The sequence below is a fragment of the Lathamus discolor genome, chromosome 4 (genome assembly GCF_037157495.1).
Source record: "Lathamus discolor isolate bLatDis1 chromosome 4, bLatDis1.hap1, whole genome shotgun sequence".
NCBI classification, from domain to species: domain Eukaryota; kingdom Metazoa; phylum Chordata; class Aves; order Psittaciformes; family Psittacidae; genus Lathamus; species Lathamus discolor.
This window is the reverse complement of record NC_088887.1, coordinates 21,395,448-21,412,185: the sequence shown is the minus strand read 5'-3', so window position 1 is coordinate 21,412,185 and position 16,738 is coordinate 21,395,448. Positions and strand designations below refer to the sequence as shown.

Genomic DNA, 16,738 nt, shown 5'->3' with positions numbered 1-16,738 from the left:
TAGGACAGCAAGGCGAGATAACAGAAAATTGAGCTGTATAAAGGCTTTCAGACACAAGTGTGCTCATCTTTGAAGTCTTAGAAGTGACATATAGTAGTAGTAAATCTAGCAGGTGAATGTGATGTAACTCTCATTTCAATATCACATTGTTCCTACAATAAAAATAATACTAAAACTACAAGCAAAACTTCTGTTTTATTATTAAAATAAAATTCAGAAAAAGTTGCAATGGGCATTCTTTCCATATTGATAGACCTCTGAAAAGTCAAACTTCTTCATTCCACCACCTGTTAATCACTTTCCAATTGCAGGAAATATAATAGTAAAATGCAGCTGCAAATTATTTCCTTGTTGGTAAAATCATTAAAAGAGTCCCAGCTTCACAGACCCCTCTCTGCACAGCTTTATAATACTCATCTCCAGTAGGTCAATTGTTTCTTTCTTTATCTGAAAACAAAAATCAAAGAGAGGATCAAAATTTACTGCTAATGCTTTAGCTAAGTACCAGTATTTATTTACTCAGGCATTTACTGTAGGACTAGAAATTAAAGAAGTGGTTCCCATACAAGGACCTGAGTTCTTAAATGCTTCCATTTTGTAAAATCTCTTAGCATTTGCTCTGCAACCCTAAAGTACAACTATGGCTCCTGAAGTCCCATCTAACATGGCTACAAAAAAGTTGCTGATAAAGCATGCCATAGCAAGAGGTCTGTCCTGGGCTGCAAAATCCCTAAGGACTTTCCAGAGTATCAACCGGTACCAAGTAGTTCAAGGGCAGTACTACACCACAACAGCCACAACTGCATTTGTGTCTGACACATATCAATGAAAAACAGCATGAAGGTCAGGTCTACATGCAAAGTACTTTGGTTTGTAACATGTATATGGCTGTAGCTTACTGTTTATCTAAAGATAAAAGACAAGTGTATTCAAGAGTAAATACTGACTACATATTTCAGCAGGAACACAAGATTACCCTCATGGTTAGTACATAAATAGCTCCCTCTTCCCACTTACAAAGAACCTATTTGCATGTTTTCTCTGAGGATTACATCCTTCTGAGCCTCCACTTTGCACAGGAACAAATGATGTGACAAAGCCTGAACAATTTCTATTCCACACTGGATGTGCTACATAAGGGTGAAAACATTTGTCTTTCTATCCCAAGTCTGTTTCTGACAAACCTTTTTACTTTCATGAGGCCTGAAACTTTCTGTATTTTCAAACTTCCTCAAGTCTCAGTGTCTGTATTGTTTGCAGACAATACAATATTGTGTTGGGTTTTAAAAAAACCCTCCATTTGAATTTACGAACAACTAATCCGAGGAGTTGAGACACCTCTGTATTGCCATCAACCTCTCCACACAAAGATTTCACAGCTGTATCCTTTGGTCAGATCAGAAAGTATACAATCAATTTTTATTTAAACCATTATATATTAGTGTAACTCCAGTGTGCTGAGAGAGCCTGATAAACTCATTCATTCTCCCTGGTTTCTTTGTATTATTTCCTTCTCTCTATTGTTTGGCATGAATGAAGTGGGAAGCAGAAAGAGGGAGAAGAAAAATCCAACAGCATTAACTAATGACATGTTGAAGCAACTGAGGTTGCAGTGGATCAGGGCACCATTCATTATGTGGGTATGATGGGATACAGGACTGCCATGTGGGAAGATTCATGTGTTTTTAATTTGATATATTTAGCAGAATATACGACTGTGTACACAATTCTCCACTGAACATCAGGTGAATACAAAACCAGCAAGTAGAATGGACACATGCTTCCAGCTGTTCTTGCTTTCTGTGTAATTACAGTGAAATTTAGCAATGCAACACCTTAGATATGCAAAGAATTATCAACAATTGATGTCACTGAAAATAGCATGACTATGACTTATTTCTCATTTTCAGGGTACAACTTTGCCTCCACAATTAAAAATGTGTGAAAGAAATTAATACATCAAATTGCCAATTCTCTAAATTACACTTTTGGTACTATAATTCCCCTCTTCTTTGAGAAAACCTATGACTATTCATAGGATGTATTTACAATTCTTATACAAGTAGAATAGTAAGATCCTCTGCTCACTAGGACTATTACATATTTCAGGTCTGCAAGTTGGCAAAATATCCCATTGGTATCTACTCTGTTAAGATGTCTTGTCTCCAAAACATTACTTGGGTATCTTTTATTGCTGAAATTCCTTATAAATAAATTTCAGGAATCTGCCTGATGTCTGCAGCAGGACAAATAGCTGCAAGACGCTCCACTTACATGGCTCAAGATGTCAAAAACCTTCCTGTATGTTGTGTTACCTGAGTCAAGTGCAGGTTTGAACGCTCTTCTGTAATCACATATTCACTGTTCTGTAACCAAGCATAAATATCTATTCCTTATGTTCACAATATATATGAAGGTGTAACATTCCTTCTTACTTGGTTTTAACATGAACCAAGCCAAAACATTTTATGCTAAGAGAGCCTTAAGATTTTGCTTTAAAAAAAATCATCTGGAGTCCTATAACTTTTGGCCTATATTCATGCAAAAATGCTGTGATGCCGCCCACAGAACTGAAAGGGAGAGCTCAGGTTTGCAACAGCCCAAAAGAAAATCTTAGCACCGTATCTTCAGGTTTTTGAGGTGGATCACCTATAGTCTACTGTATGTATATCTTCTTCAGTCGATTTAAAAAATCCATTCCACTGCAACCAGAACTTTTTGTACTGCTGTGTCTGTGAATTCATGTTCTCTGTTCTTTAAAAAACTTACACGTAAATGCGACCACCATACAAAAAGCCTTTTATGTATTCACCACAAGAGGGAGCCTCCTAGCTGGTGTTTGTGCTACTTCACTTCTGCTATGTATTTTTTGCGGGGTGCTTTATCTGAGATTATTAGAAATACGTCTCTTTGTATATATGGGACTGTACAATACAGCACATTCAAACGCACAGACAAGCGCAGAGAAGGATTAATGACTGATGATTTGTTTCACTCGTGAAGCAGCTTAATGTCTATATTCAAAAAATCTTTCTCACGGGAGATTCTGCATGTCAGCCTGCTCCAAACGTGCAAAAAAGCAGAAACAATTTGCAGGAAATTGAGAGCTTTACAACAAGTGATGGAGGACTCTGCCTCCTTCATTCTCTCTGGGTAGATACCAGCTGATGTCCCACAGCATATAGTAAACATGCCTTGTCACAGCAATAAATGTGAAAGCTGGATTACAGAATTGAGAAGAATGGGGAATTATCTTACAGGGAGTTTATCAATGATGGATGGCTCTACATAGTTCGTACCCTACCTCTTGCCAACCCCCACCCAATCCCCAAAGGATAGCTATCTGTAGATTTACTCACAAGAAGTCACTTGCTCTCAGATGGAGATAAAAACTTCTCCCAAGTTTTCTTTAGTTTTTGAAGAAACTTTTGCACAAAGTCCTCTTACTGAACTTTCTGAGAACAGGTAGAACAACCATTTAGCATAAACAGGAGAAACTGGCAGCACAACTGTGGAAGTCACAGCTGAGACTTGTAACAAAGAAGGAAGAAAATCTTTTGAGAGTACAGATTTGCCAGTCAAATGTTGAGTTCTTGGCATTTCTACACCACTAAGGTCAGTTTTAGAGAAAGAAAGCCTTACTGATCAGGATCTGGGCATTAGAATAAAAAGTAATGAATACATAGTATATAATATACACAGGTGCTTATACAATACCTCAGGTATATCCATCATTCTCCTTAGTTTCTGATCTCTCCAGTTCCAATCCAGAACCATGTATTTTGTGGAGTCCAAGCACAGGCCATCTAAAACGGCAACATAAATTTTACTACTAAGATACTGTCTTGGGTTCAGCAGTAGCAGTCATTTTTTCTCCTTCTTAGTAGCTGGTGCAGCGCTGTGTTTTGACTTTCAGCCTGGGAACAGTGCTGATAACACTGATGTTTTTAACTGCTGCTCAGTAATGTTTAGTCTGACCAAGGACTTTCTGAGTCTCATGCTCTGCCAGGGAGAAGGGGAAGCCAGGAGGAAGCAGAGACAGGAGACCTGACCCAAACTAACCAAAGAGGTATTCCATACCACAGCACGTCATGCCCACTATATAAACTGGGGGCAGTTACCTGGAAGGGCTAGTTCACTGCTCGTTCAGGCAGTCAGTATCAGTCAAGGCATCAGTCGGCGGGTGGTTACCAGCTGTATTCTCTTCGCTTGTTGTTTTCCCTTATCATCATTATTATTGGTGGTAGCAGTAGTGGTTTTGTGTTACACCTCAGTTACTGCACTGTTCTTATCTCAACCCGTGGGAGTTACATTCTTTCGATTATCCTCCCCATCCTTCTGGGAGCAGGGGGGGAAGGGGGGGAGTGAGAGACTGCGTGGTTCTCACTTACGGCTGGGTTAAACCACAACAGATACTATGACGTCCTTATCAAAATTACTTATGGCTTTTATATCTTTTGCTGTCTGTTTCCAAGGAAACTAATCTTTGAACACTTAAGTATTACATTTGCTGGTTGGAAAACCAATGCACTGATACTGCAAACTCCCTTAACTGCATAAACCCATGCCTTTTTGGAAGATAAACACAAAAGCAGAACAACTACCATTGCCAGGCTTGTCAAGAACTAACATCCTGCCAGAAAATAATTCCTCAAGCTTCTTCTTGATGAAACCTCAGGAACTGAATTTCCACAGCTGATGAGGAGCTGGTAAGTTACAAGGACCCTAGCCTGAAAACTCCTGTTAATGGGAATTGACAATGCTTAGCAATTTAGAGGACTAGGTGCTACATAAATGTGAGTCAAGTCAGTCGCACTGCTGAACACTTCCTTTATCCTCCAAATAAATGATGGTGAAAGAAGAAAACTGGCCCTCCAGCTGTTCTATCTTTCCCTGGTCTTCTGGTGATGGCCACAACTTTTTGTATCACAGTTTTGACTATTCTCCATTCTCTAGTGAGCTGTTACTCTACACTAAGGTGTCAAAAAAGGAGCAGATCTTGAGATGAGATGATATGCCTTGTGTCCCTGCCACAAGCTGCCTCCACACAACATGGAATCATGGAATGATTTGGGCTGGAAGAGACCTTAAAGATCATTTAGTTCTAACACCCCTGCCAGGTGGGGACACCTTCCACTAGACCAGTTTGCTTGAAGCCCCATCCAACCTGGCCTTCAACGCTTTCCAGGGATGGACATCAACAACCTCTTCCAATGTCTCACCACCCTCATGGCAATGTGCTGATGTGCTGAGCAGTAATGATTTAACGTCAATAGAGGGCAGAGGAAGCAACAAAAGTATGTTACTCCTGTGCCGCTCTGGAAAGAGCAACAGACTTCCAATCCACAGCCAGCCTGTGGCCTTATCATCTTGTCACTTTGTTTGTTTTCTTAGTGTACATAATGTCTACTGAATAATTAAAAATACTCAAAATTTAGGAAAAAGAGATTTACATAGCATAATTAATTTCACTACAGGCAAATCAGAAATAAAATCAAATCATCAAAAAATCTTTCATTCACCCCTCACAAAAGCTTACACTGAGCTCACAGTGACATATGATACAATGACTTCTGCCATTATTTCCTTTTGATTGCTTGCAGTGTTTGGTTTCCTGAAGCTTTGTATCTTACACCATGGCTTTGTAATCACTTTCAAGTCAGTATAAATCAGTATTTCTGCCAAAAGAGGAAGTCCCCCACCTCTGTCTGCTCGTTACCTGATTTTGTGTGCACACTGGTTTTGTTTTAATTGGGATCAGTTCTAATTGGGATCAGTTCACTGAGCTGCCAAACAGACTCTTGGGCTAGCACAAGAAGCAGGAAGCAGGAATAAATGGGCACTGACTAGGAAGGAAGAGAAGTATTACTCTGCCTTTCTCTGCTAATACTGATTTATGACAGCTTAAATTGATCATAAAATCAACTACTAAAATCTTGACATAATTTTGACTGACATAGTAGAAGTGAAGAAACAGAACTGTACAGTTTAATGCCCAAATTCACAGATTCATGTCAACCTCAGCACTTCAAAACCAATTTAAGTCTCGCTTCTCATGAGTCCAAGTATAAGATACCTTCGGAGAAAACCCTCCTTGCTCTCCTACCTTGCTCCACTAGCGCTTTTACTCTCCCAGGAGTTCCAACCCCAATGTGGAACACGCCTTTCTCCAACATATTCAACTGTTCTTTAATCTAATTTGGAAAGAGAAAGACAAACCACAGTAAACCCATGACTGTTTTAAAATTTCTTTGCAAAGAGCTGGAAATAAATTCAAAATCTCACAGTATCTCATTCTAGAACACCATCAAATATCAAATGCTATTCATCTTTCAAACTGTCAAACTGATACATCTGGGAGAAAGTTCAAGAAATCTAACAGCCATCTGAGCATCACACTTCTTTAGAAGATCAGTCATTTTCAACTTTGAAAATCTGCTAATGCACCAGCTATTTTTGGAGGTGAGAACAGTATGCTTCCTTCAGCATCTAAACAAAGTATCTGGAAATATCTGGAAAACTGGTAAAGCTGAATTAGCTCTAAACTGTAAGATGAAGACACTGGAAAAGGGTGAATTAAAGCAAGTGACATTTGTGTGTTTGACAGCATTTATATCAAAGGCCAAATGTTCACTCATTACTTACAGCATCCGCACAATGTGTGCCCTCCAACAGGTATGCATATTGGGTATCCAGGCATTCAGTGGCAGAATGCAAATGTGGCTGCTAGTACAGTTTGCTTCTACAAACCTATGTGTGAGAACCTTCTATTTAAACAGGCAAAAGCCATTTGAATGAGTACTTCACAAGCATGTGGAACATCTTTAAAACATTGCAAATGCATAAGCATCTACATTCTGCATAGGATTGCACCAGAGATATGGGAGATGATATTTGACTAGATCGCTCAAATGGCAACCAATGTTACTAAAGAACGCTATATGAAAGGCACTATTGCTAAACGCTTTAAAAAGAAAATGGTAACATCACTAGTTAGTCATTTAGTTATTCTATCAGAATTCCCTTGCAGCTCGCTTACCTTTATGTGCTTTGCAAACAACTTGAGAACTCTACAGTCTCCTTTAAATGCTGTCATTGACCTAGCAATAAAAATATGGAAAAAGGAAATGCAAGCATCAGGGCTGAGATTAAGACCACAGAGAGGGAAGGTAAAACTAATTGGCGTTTCTCAGTGGGCTTGAGACACTGACCCCTGCTTGTACTTTAAACACTACATACATTCCTGTTTGCTATTTGATCAATGGTCATCAACAACTGGACAAACACAATAGAAGATATCAGTAGGGGGCAATATTGTTAAGATAGCTTTTCAGATATTTAATAATTATGGCCTGTGCTTTCATAGCTAACTTAGTTCAAAACTGAATAATCCACAAATTTCAATTAAAAAATATCTCAGCTAGTGAGATATAGGCATGAACAAACATGCATGTGTGTGCACAAAAGGAAAGATCTGTGCATGGACCAATCTATGTTTTAGAGTCTTCCTGCAGCGTGGCTGCTGGGGAAACATAGGCTGCTACAGTCCTTACTGCAGAGATCATTCCAATTCCAGTTAACCAAACCTCATTTGTCAGAAAGCCTCACTTATGTTTCTGACACTCCATTTTGGCACACAGTAGCAAACTCTATGTTCTGTATTAATCAAGCAGAACACAACATACTCAGTACTTAATGAATGCCATTTGAGACAGCTTTGTTTGCATGATTTTTGCAGTGCATGTAATTTTAATTTTCTCCTGTGCAAAGCTAAAAGTTTATACACAAGTATACATATAAACCACTTAAGTCTCAGAGGGCAATATCTGCATGCAGGGGGTAAGCACTACTAACGCATCTGCTGTATATACGCTTCCATCTGTGGCATGGAGTCAAACTTCCCAACTATCCATCTTCCGCTAAACTGACAGAAAATCACAGGAAATGGGGTCAAGACACAAAAGACAATGGTGAAATTTGTGGGGTATACATTAATTCATCAAAGCCATCAAGACTCCTGGAATGAGAAGGGGGAGGATAAAGAAAGGGAAAGAAGAGGACAGGGCACACTGAAAATCATCTCTGCACAGAAGTTTTGCCAGGCTGAGCTAGCTGAGAACCTGGAAGCATTCAGTCCAGATGCATGCATTGGCACTTGATGCCCCGGAATTGCATGTCCTCATTGCCTTTAGTGCAAAATCATGATTTCTAGTGGCGGGTCATGATGTTTTATGGGTTTACTCTGTTCCCAGATGTAAGATGTTGCATGTTTCCCCCAAATTGGTTACACTTTATTTTTTGCTTTTAATAAAAATAGCACTTCTATGCAACTGAAGTACTGTTACTTCAACCTAAAACCAAACACCAGACTCCCACAGTTTAAAGAAGCAAGGGATATTGCATTAGTTCAAGTCAGTGAATTTGTTGGCTAGCAGAGGACAGTGGCCCAGTTTTGCCTTTATGTCTGTGGTTCCAAGACAAAACCTCTGACTGACTGCCAACCTCAACATAACATTTGCTATTGACATACTTGATGAGTTCCAAGGAACGAAGGGCAGAACTGCAGATAACCAGCATCACCACCGACTTCTTCTCCTTGTGGTTTTTACGGAGTTTTGCCCATTTAGGACAGACTGCAACGAAAAAGCCCGTGTACACATACACAGAATGTATGACATGCCACAATTTTAAATTACAAGAGTACATGATGAATGGTAGCCAGGGAAAGAACACACATGCTGACTCCTATGAGGTCTGGATCTCTGGCAACAATTTAGTCATGGCTGAGAAACTGGAAAATAAAATGACCAAAATAAAATCCAGAAATATCACATAACTGAACAAATTAGATAAGCATTAAAAATCAACAGTTTGTAAGGTGACACTGTCTTTATTTGCCACATATGGCAATTTTTATCCCAGAAAATCAATTGCAGGAAACATTTACCAGACCAGAAGTTCTATATAAATAAAGAGAAGAATACAAATTCTCTTGATTCATGTCAGCAGACAGCTGCAGGATTTTTACTACAAGACAATACATACACCTATTTATGAAGCCACAATAAATTACTGCCAAGTAATCCCTAGCCATCAAAAGAAACTCTACAAAATTTTGATACAAGAAAAGTGAGAGTTAAAAAAGAGCCAGAAAAACAAGACCTGTCATGAAGAAAAGAAAAAAGCAAACCCTTAAAGTCATTAATACTTAATAATTAAAAATATTTGCAGGTACAGATAAAAGAATCAATAATATTGCATTAACTATTTTCCATACAACTTTCATCTCATCCAGACCAACATTTTAACTCACTTTCCTTCAGGTATGAAGAAAAACTGTGGGTGAGATCATTGGCTGGCAAAAAGCAGGAATCTGAAAACATAAAGGAAAACATTGTTCTGTTGATGTATTTTTAACAGGAAAAGAAGCACATACTTTTGCAGGATAACCACTAGTTATATTAATGAAATCACAAGTGTGTTGAAACCCATCATCAATAAATTACCATTTGTGAATCAAAGGTTAATCTACCTATGATGCAATAAATCTGCAGATCACCCAAACAATTCATAATGTGTAAATGCAAGAATCTGTCAATAATCTACCTGTCAGTAAGTTTGTTCCTTTCTGGCCTTTCATATTGTGATAATCTACCTATGTTGACCCTAATCATAACACCTACACTTCATTTTAATGCCTTCCTCTTCCTTTATTTCCCAATGACTGCCTATCTTTTAAGCTGGTCACTATGTTAACCAGTTAAGTCTTACAAGCACTCTGTGGCAGGCATTTAAAGCTTCGCACAGAGGCAGTGGAGAAAGACAAGGTCCTAACATGTTCTTTGGAAGGTCCTTTCTCCAGTGTCTGTCTAGAAAAGTCTACGTTCTTAAGAAGGTGATTAAAATTAAATTGTCTGAAAACTTGCCATTGTTGTCAAGGGTCTTTGCCTGATGGAACAATATGCTCCCATAGAGCATTAACAATTCTGTCTTCAGGAACCTATGTATTTGGCATCATTTTGCATGAAGCACAGCACCTCAGGGTGCCTGTCTATGGATGTCTGCTGACATATTTTAACTAAATTATAAGGTTTCCCCAGACGTTATTCATGCTCACATGCATGGTGCACTGTACCAGTGCTGGCAGCATCAATCCATGATTTCCACTGGAATAGACAATGTGACAAACATTGGTCTGTAGTTTGTAGCTGATGCCTAGCTAAAGTCCTGCCTGTGTAGTTTCTTGAGCACAGCCACTCTACATCACTGTATCTTCCATTTAACAGGTGTTGTCTTGCTAAAACTTTTATTTTGCATTGATCCCTTTTATTAAACTCAGAGATTGACATTTACTGGAACTTGAGCTCCAAAGGGAACGAATGTACAACTGAAGAATGAGCAGCTGATTTACTTGTAAAATTGTGTTTAAAATATGCACTTGATGCTGGTGGCTTCTAATAGATCATTTCTGAAGGACATGAGCTTCAATCACTGACTTTTCACTAAGAGTCTAACAACACTTCAAATTAACAATTTTAAATGAGTTTCAGAAAGAGGTAAAAAAACACTCCAGACTGCAGTGAGAGACCATGCTGTCTACAAACCTGACCTTTTCACCATGTCAGTTAATAAGAACACACAGCTCCAAGCAGTTGCTTGTTACTTGCTCAGTGCTTTGACATGAAGGACTTGACAGCTGTAGAAGTTTGTAAACTCCACAGCACTCTAGGCCTCCAACTCCCAGCATAAAAAGAAAGAAAAAATATCTCTATCCAGCTCAAGAGCTAATCCATATGGAAATGAGCCATTTCACTAGCCTAAAGGGCTCTTTTAGTAAGAAAGAAACCAGAGCGATTTATTATTTGCTAAAAACCCTAAAGGTCTAAAAGTACTTAACACAAGCTTTTCAAAGCAATCTGTATGGGACTTCTCCCGGTTTTCTTGATTCAACAAGAAAGCTGAACTTGCCCTATAGAAAAAAAGAAGGGTCAACCTAGAATCACAGATGTTAAGGAGAATATTTACCTAGAAAGACAGGCTTAAATATTAAAACAGAGAAATCACTGCCAGGCTAGAAGGCTCCTATATTGGGCACAGGTCACTAAGAGTTCAAGTATCAAAAGTATGTACGTAGGTTAGTTAGCAGGCTATTTGCTCTTCATGATTACTACTAGAAAATAATGGACAGTGCCTGTCAAATGACAATGCCTCCTCATCCACAGTCTAAGCAGAAAAGTTCATTGTTATCTTCATCTCTAATGCAACCGCCAACTGACAGAAGCTAACCCTGCTCTACCCTGCTTTGCCTTTTCTATCACAGGCTTTTAACTGGAGACAAAATACAGGAAACCAAAAAGGGTCCTCGTCATGGTTAAAACCTGGCCACTTTACACCTGGACCAAAGCCATCATGTCATTTCATGCCACTCCTTGAAAAACCATTCAACATCTCAGTGATTCTATGATCTCAGCCACATGAGAATGATGTCTCATTACTTCTTTGTCTACTCCTATTGTCAGTCCTCGTATTGTGCATCTAGATCAACTGTGATAAACTTAGAAATAAAATACATTTTCAGTCTCTCAGCATCTTGGAAGCTATTATTAGGATTCATATAATTCCTATTAGAAAACCAAGCTCCTGAGATTAATACTTTGCAATAAAAGGACACATTTAAATAATGTTCCTTTTAATTTCTGTAACTCCAAGAAACCTTACTTATTCTAAAGAAACTAACATCTCTACTTAAATATCAAATTAATGTATCGTATAAGAATATATTTCCATAAAAAGTACAACTCAAGATCTGTCCCCAAAATCCTCTTTCTTCTGCAGAAAAAGAGCTCAACAGTACCATGAAAAAACAGTATTTATCTATTAAACACAGCGTAAAGTTACCTGACAGCTTTAATTCCTCTATTTCAATCACTGAACGGTTTTCACCAAAATGTTGGCTAAGCAGATTTTGCAGATCTGCAGGAACACCAGGTTTTGGAGTGGATTTTTCCAAAATATCAGAAATTTTCTTCTATAAGAAACAAATAAAATGGGTAAGTATGGCATTTTTGTAATTTCTGCTCTTTGGCTAACACCACTGCAAATAATTGTTACTTGATAGCTTTATACAGTTACAATGGTTTAATTACAGCTTAATTAGAAAAACACAATGGGACAAGATTCCTGTCATCATGAGAATGCAGACTTCAGATGTAAGTTCAGACACTTTGATGAGATTGACCTTGAGCCGGAAGACAAAACTCTTGTGCACTCAATGAACTGAAAGCTGGTTTGTGAGTTTTGTTATTTTTACACTTAACTCTCAGTTGGAAAATTCAGGGGGTTTTCATAATTTATTATTTTTAAAGCATAACAACAGGCATCATGTGGTTATATGTGTCTTGATTATATTTTGATTAAAACAAGATAACTACCTATCTATTTTGGAAGGAAAGATGGCTGGGTGTATTCACAGAATACAAAAAAATAGTGATGAAAATGAGTCATAGAGCTCACAAAACCAGAAGTCAACTAGAAATTGTTCAGCACCTGCTCTGTTCTTCCAAATGTGTATCTTGTAAACCAAACTAATAATTTTTAGAGCCTCGACATGAGTTCAAAATGATTGTGTTTTTGTCCTGGGTTCAGCAGTAGCAGTCAGTTTTTCTCCTCCTTAGTAGCTGGTGCAGCGCTGTGTTTTGACTTTCAGCCTGGGAACAGAGCTGATAACACCAATGTTTTTAGTTGTTGCTAAGTAATGTTTACTCTGACCAAGGACTTTGTGAGTCTCATGCTCTGCCAGTGACGAGGGGAGGCCGGGAGGAAGCAGACACAGGACACCTGACCCAAGCTAGCCAAAGAGGTATTCCATACCACAGCACATCATGCCCAGGGAGGGAACTGGGAGTTTCCCAGAAGGACATGGGCTCTCTTCTGGGTCGAACTCGTTCGGCGGTGGTATCGTATTCTCTTCCCTTGTTATTTCCCTTACCATCATTATTATTGGTGGTAGCAGCAGTGGTTTGTGTTATACTGTTATATTGTGTTACTGGACTGTTCTTATCTCAACCTGTGGGAGTTACATTCTCTTGATTCTCCTCCCCACCCCTCCGGGAGCAGGGGCAGGCAAGGAAAGAAAGAGGGAGAAAGGGGGGGAGTGACTGAATGAGCTGCGTGGCTGGGTTTAAACCACGACAGTTTTATACCTTAGGAATGTTAACAAATACCTGGGTCTGAATTTTAACTTAAGTGGAAGTGTTGCTGTATTTTTCCTTATAATTAAATGGATCATGGGAGTAGAACAGCCATGGGTTCCTGTTGTCTGAATGATCTGCCAGCATTTAAGAAAACAGTAGGTTTTAAAGGATTGCCTGGAGACAATGGCAAGAATGTGAAGCCTCTTATTCTCACTGAGAAGAGATTCCTTTGGGAAAGACCACAGTAAGGTTTCTCAGCTGTGTAAGCTAAACTGAACTTGCCTCATGAGGATGCATGGCAGTACAAGCTTAGAAGTGAAAAGGAGCAGGAGAGCGCGGCTAGCATGTAGCAAAAGGGCACAAATTTGGGAGGCAAAGTGAGATTACAGGGACAACTGAGGTGGGCCTAGAAGCATTTTTGGCAGCTTTGGAGGGGTGATGGGCACCTTCAGGGCAAATTCAGCAGGTTAAGGTCCGGGGCAGCAAAGATAATTGGAAATTTCGATGAAAGCTATAGCAGGAATTTCAACATAGGGGACAGATCTTCCATCCCTCTTTCCCTCACTCCACCCCAGCACCCACTCCCTCTTTCTCTTCCATACCTCAGCACTCTGTCTCTCCGTCTTGCACAATACACCTGTAATGACAGCATAAGGGACAGAAGGCTGAAGAGGGAAGAGCCATATGGGGGTTGCTGAAGACACTCCACACCACAGCAAAGGCTGCCTCTCCCAGCTGTCTGCCTCTTTGGCTACTGTCCATTTCACCTCTGCTAAAAGTCAACTGTGTGCTGCAAAGCCCCAAATGAATCTTTGACCATGGGATACACGAAAATGAGGTCCTTATGCCTTCCCCTCAGCCTGCCTTTGGCTTGGTACAAAGCCCTCTGCAGTCCCTGGAACACTTTCCACTGGACATCTGGCTGTTTGGCAGGTTTTTGCAGTGCCTGAACTCACAGCATCCCTTCCTTCCCAAGATACACTCTCATTTGGCACCACTGTATTTTTTGCCATGCAATAACTGTCTTCCCAAAGAATGACCAGAAGCCATCTGCAGCACACACAGCATTTGCATGGGGCCCACAACTGAACCTCTTTGCTGTTCTTCCTATGAACCGCTGCTCTTCTCCAGCCCCAGCTTCAATACCTGCCTCTTAAGCAACCCACGTTAGGGAACCTCTGATTTAGCAGACAGCAAAACAGAACTATCAGACTCATTTTAGTTGGTAATTCAGCATAAGGTGCTATTCTACAGGACCACTATGTCATTTGTTGGGTCCCTTCGTTCCTTCAGGAAAATTATGGCACCCTGGAGGGGAGAAACCTGATACTAATGAGGAATTCCCTAAGAGCAAGAGCAAGGACACTTGAGCAAACTCTCTTCCTTCAAGGAGGATGGGGAAATGAGGAAAGGTTTCTCATGCAGGATGTTTTATTATTCTTCTTGCAATTCATTCCAGATGCTTAAAAGCAGAGTGTTGGTTTACGGGTTTTTTCCCCCTTTTCCTTACTTTGAGAGAATACTTTGTTTGGAACCCACAGATCAACCTGATAAATACTTCCTGATTGATTTCTGACAGGCTGTGTATGTCAACTTAGTGGCCTAGCCCCACTGAAACCAAAGGTGTAACTAAGCGCCTATTGTTTGCCTGAGAATAGGGTCTATTTGTTAGGTCTGGTTCACCAATCTCAGTCTTGGGATGCTTTTGCTCTTGCAGCAGTAGAACAAGTACTGCAGTCACTTCTGCATTTAAAACAAAATCCCACTCTTCCCTCTTCCCATTTCCTAGATAATTGAGGCCTGACATAACATAAAAAGGCCACCTCTCAGCCTTGTGAAGGAGCCAACTACTTACAGTTCATCCTGAAGGACAATTAACTTTCCTGGTACTATATAATTTCCATCTAGACTGCAGAGTATATTTGTTATTGACGATGAGGATTAAACATGGCCAGAGAGACAATGCAGGGTATTTACTTATACAGTTATGCTATGAGGAGAAGAGCAAACAAGGACAGTTCTTGGCTTAAAAGATAAAACAGCAGTTGGAGCTTGATCGCACTTATGGAATGGGGCAGATTCTGCAGGAACTGAAATTCCACCTACCCCTGGTGCAGTTACATTTTCCCAGTATTCAATACTTGCAAGAACAGTGTAGACATATACAACCCTTGTGCAGAGTACAGACACGTTGCTCCAGTTCAGGTTGGGAAGGGGTATTTTGAATGGAGTCAAAAAAGTAGGAATTTGCATCTAAAAGAGGCTCCAACATTGTGACCATGTTACTTCTCATCATCACAAGGCTGTCCCAGTTCTGAATCTTGTAATAACACATACACCCACTGCCCAGTTCCCAAACACTCGCTAGGACATTCGTACCTTCTTTCTCTTCTTTGCCTTTACAGGAGTCTCTTGTTTTTCTTCTGGCTGACTTAGAAAACACTCGGTAGGCTGCAAAGCACATATTAAAAAAAAAAAAGAAAGATTCAACATCAGATATCTGATCACTGGGTGGGGGGAGGGGGGCGGGCGAAGAAAAAGCACCAAAGGGAGTTAAGAGGGGGTACAGAAAGTAAAATGCTGCTTCGAGAAATAAAAACAAAACCAAGCTTCCCCACCTACAGAAGGGATCATATTCTTACAGTTACATGTATCTGGAGTAACTTTGGAATTGAGATCTATGTTGATCTAGAATTGAGTAGAATAAAAGAACAGAAAGTTGAAACATCTAAGTTGTAGCCACAATTCCATAAAATGGTGAAAAGCACGTTTTGACACATCTAAAAAAGAAATCAAGAGGAAAACATGAACAAAAGGTTTCACAAACTTTGTATTTTTAACCTCTATTATTGTGTGTGATTGTTTGTCTAAACTTTGCCAATAGTGCTCTACAATAACTGGGTCTAAGGTGATCATCCAGACAGTGAAAGATGCCAGGAAACTGGGCAAGAATAATTGGAAACAATCATACCCTGGATTTCCTTTTACATTTGTAACACAAAATTTAGGAAAACATGTTTTTGAGTTTGTTGTACCTCATTCTTGCTTTGTCTCCCTGTCCTGGTTTGAGCAGCAGCAGTCAGTTTTCTCCTTCTTAGGAGCTAGTACAGTGCTGTGTTTTGATCTTTTGGCCTTGGAACAGTGGTGATAACGCCGATGTTTTCAGTTGCTGCTCGAATGTTTGGTCTGGCCAAGGACTTTCTGAGCCTCATGCTCTGCCAGGGAGGAGGGGAGGCTGGGAGGAAGCAGAGACAGGACACCTGACCCAAACTAGCCAAAGAGGTATTCCATACCACAGCACGTCGTGCCCAGGATGTAACTTGGAGTGACCCGGAACGGGTGTGGGACTGCAGGGTTGGAGGAGGCATTGGTCGGTGCTCGGCTGGGGGGAGTGGGGTGAGTTATTGGTCGGCTGGTGCTGAGGTGTTGTATTCTTTCCTCTAGTTATTTCCTTTAGCACTGTTATTATTGGTGGCAGCAGTAGTGATTTGTGTTATACCTTAGTTACTGGGCTGTTCTTATCTCAACCCGTGGGAGTTGCATTC

At 39.9% G+C, this 16,738-nt stretch overlaps 1 protein-coding gene across 17 annotated transcripts in view; it reads right to left on the bottom strand.

Moving 5' to 3' along the window:
- Positions 1-176: 176 nt before the first annotated feature.
- Positions 177-16,738, bottom strand: part of CMSS1 (cms1 ribosomal small subunit homolog) — a 258,974-nt gene continuing 242,412 nt past the window's right edge. For 16 of the 17 annotated variants that reach the window (XM_065676584.1, XM_065676587.1, XM_065676589.1 and 13 more), the window contains 8 exons: positions 15,573-15,644; positions 11,899-12,028; positions 9,314-9,373; positions 8,531-8,633; positions 7,040-7,100; positions 6,107-6,194; positions 3,718-3,806; positions 177-447 (listed from right to left, as the gene is read on the bottom strand). In XM_065676584.1, coding sequence (XP_065532656.1) covers positions 364-447; positions 3,718-3,806; positions 6,107-6,194; positions 7,040-7,100; positions 8,531-8,633; positions 9,314-9,373; positions 11,899-12,028; positions 15,573-15,644 — 687 coding nt within the window. In that variant the 3' untranslated portion in view covers positions 177-363. Of the gene's footprint in view, positions 448-3,359; positions 3,456-3,717; positions 3,807-6,106; positions 6,195-7,039; positions 7,101-8,530; positions 8,634-9,313; positions 9,374-11,898; positions 12,029-15,572; positions 15,645-16,738 lie in introns of all 17 variants that reach the window. The other variant, XR_010612157.1, reaches the window with a different exon arrangement.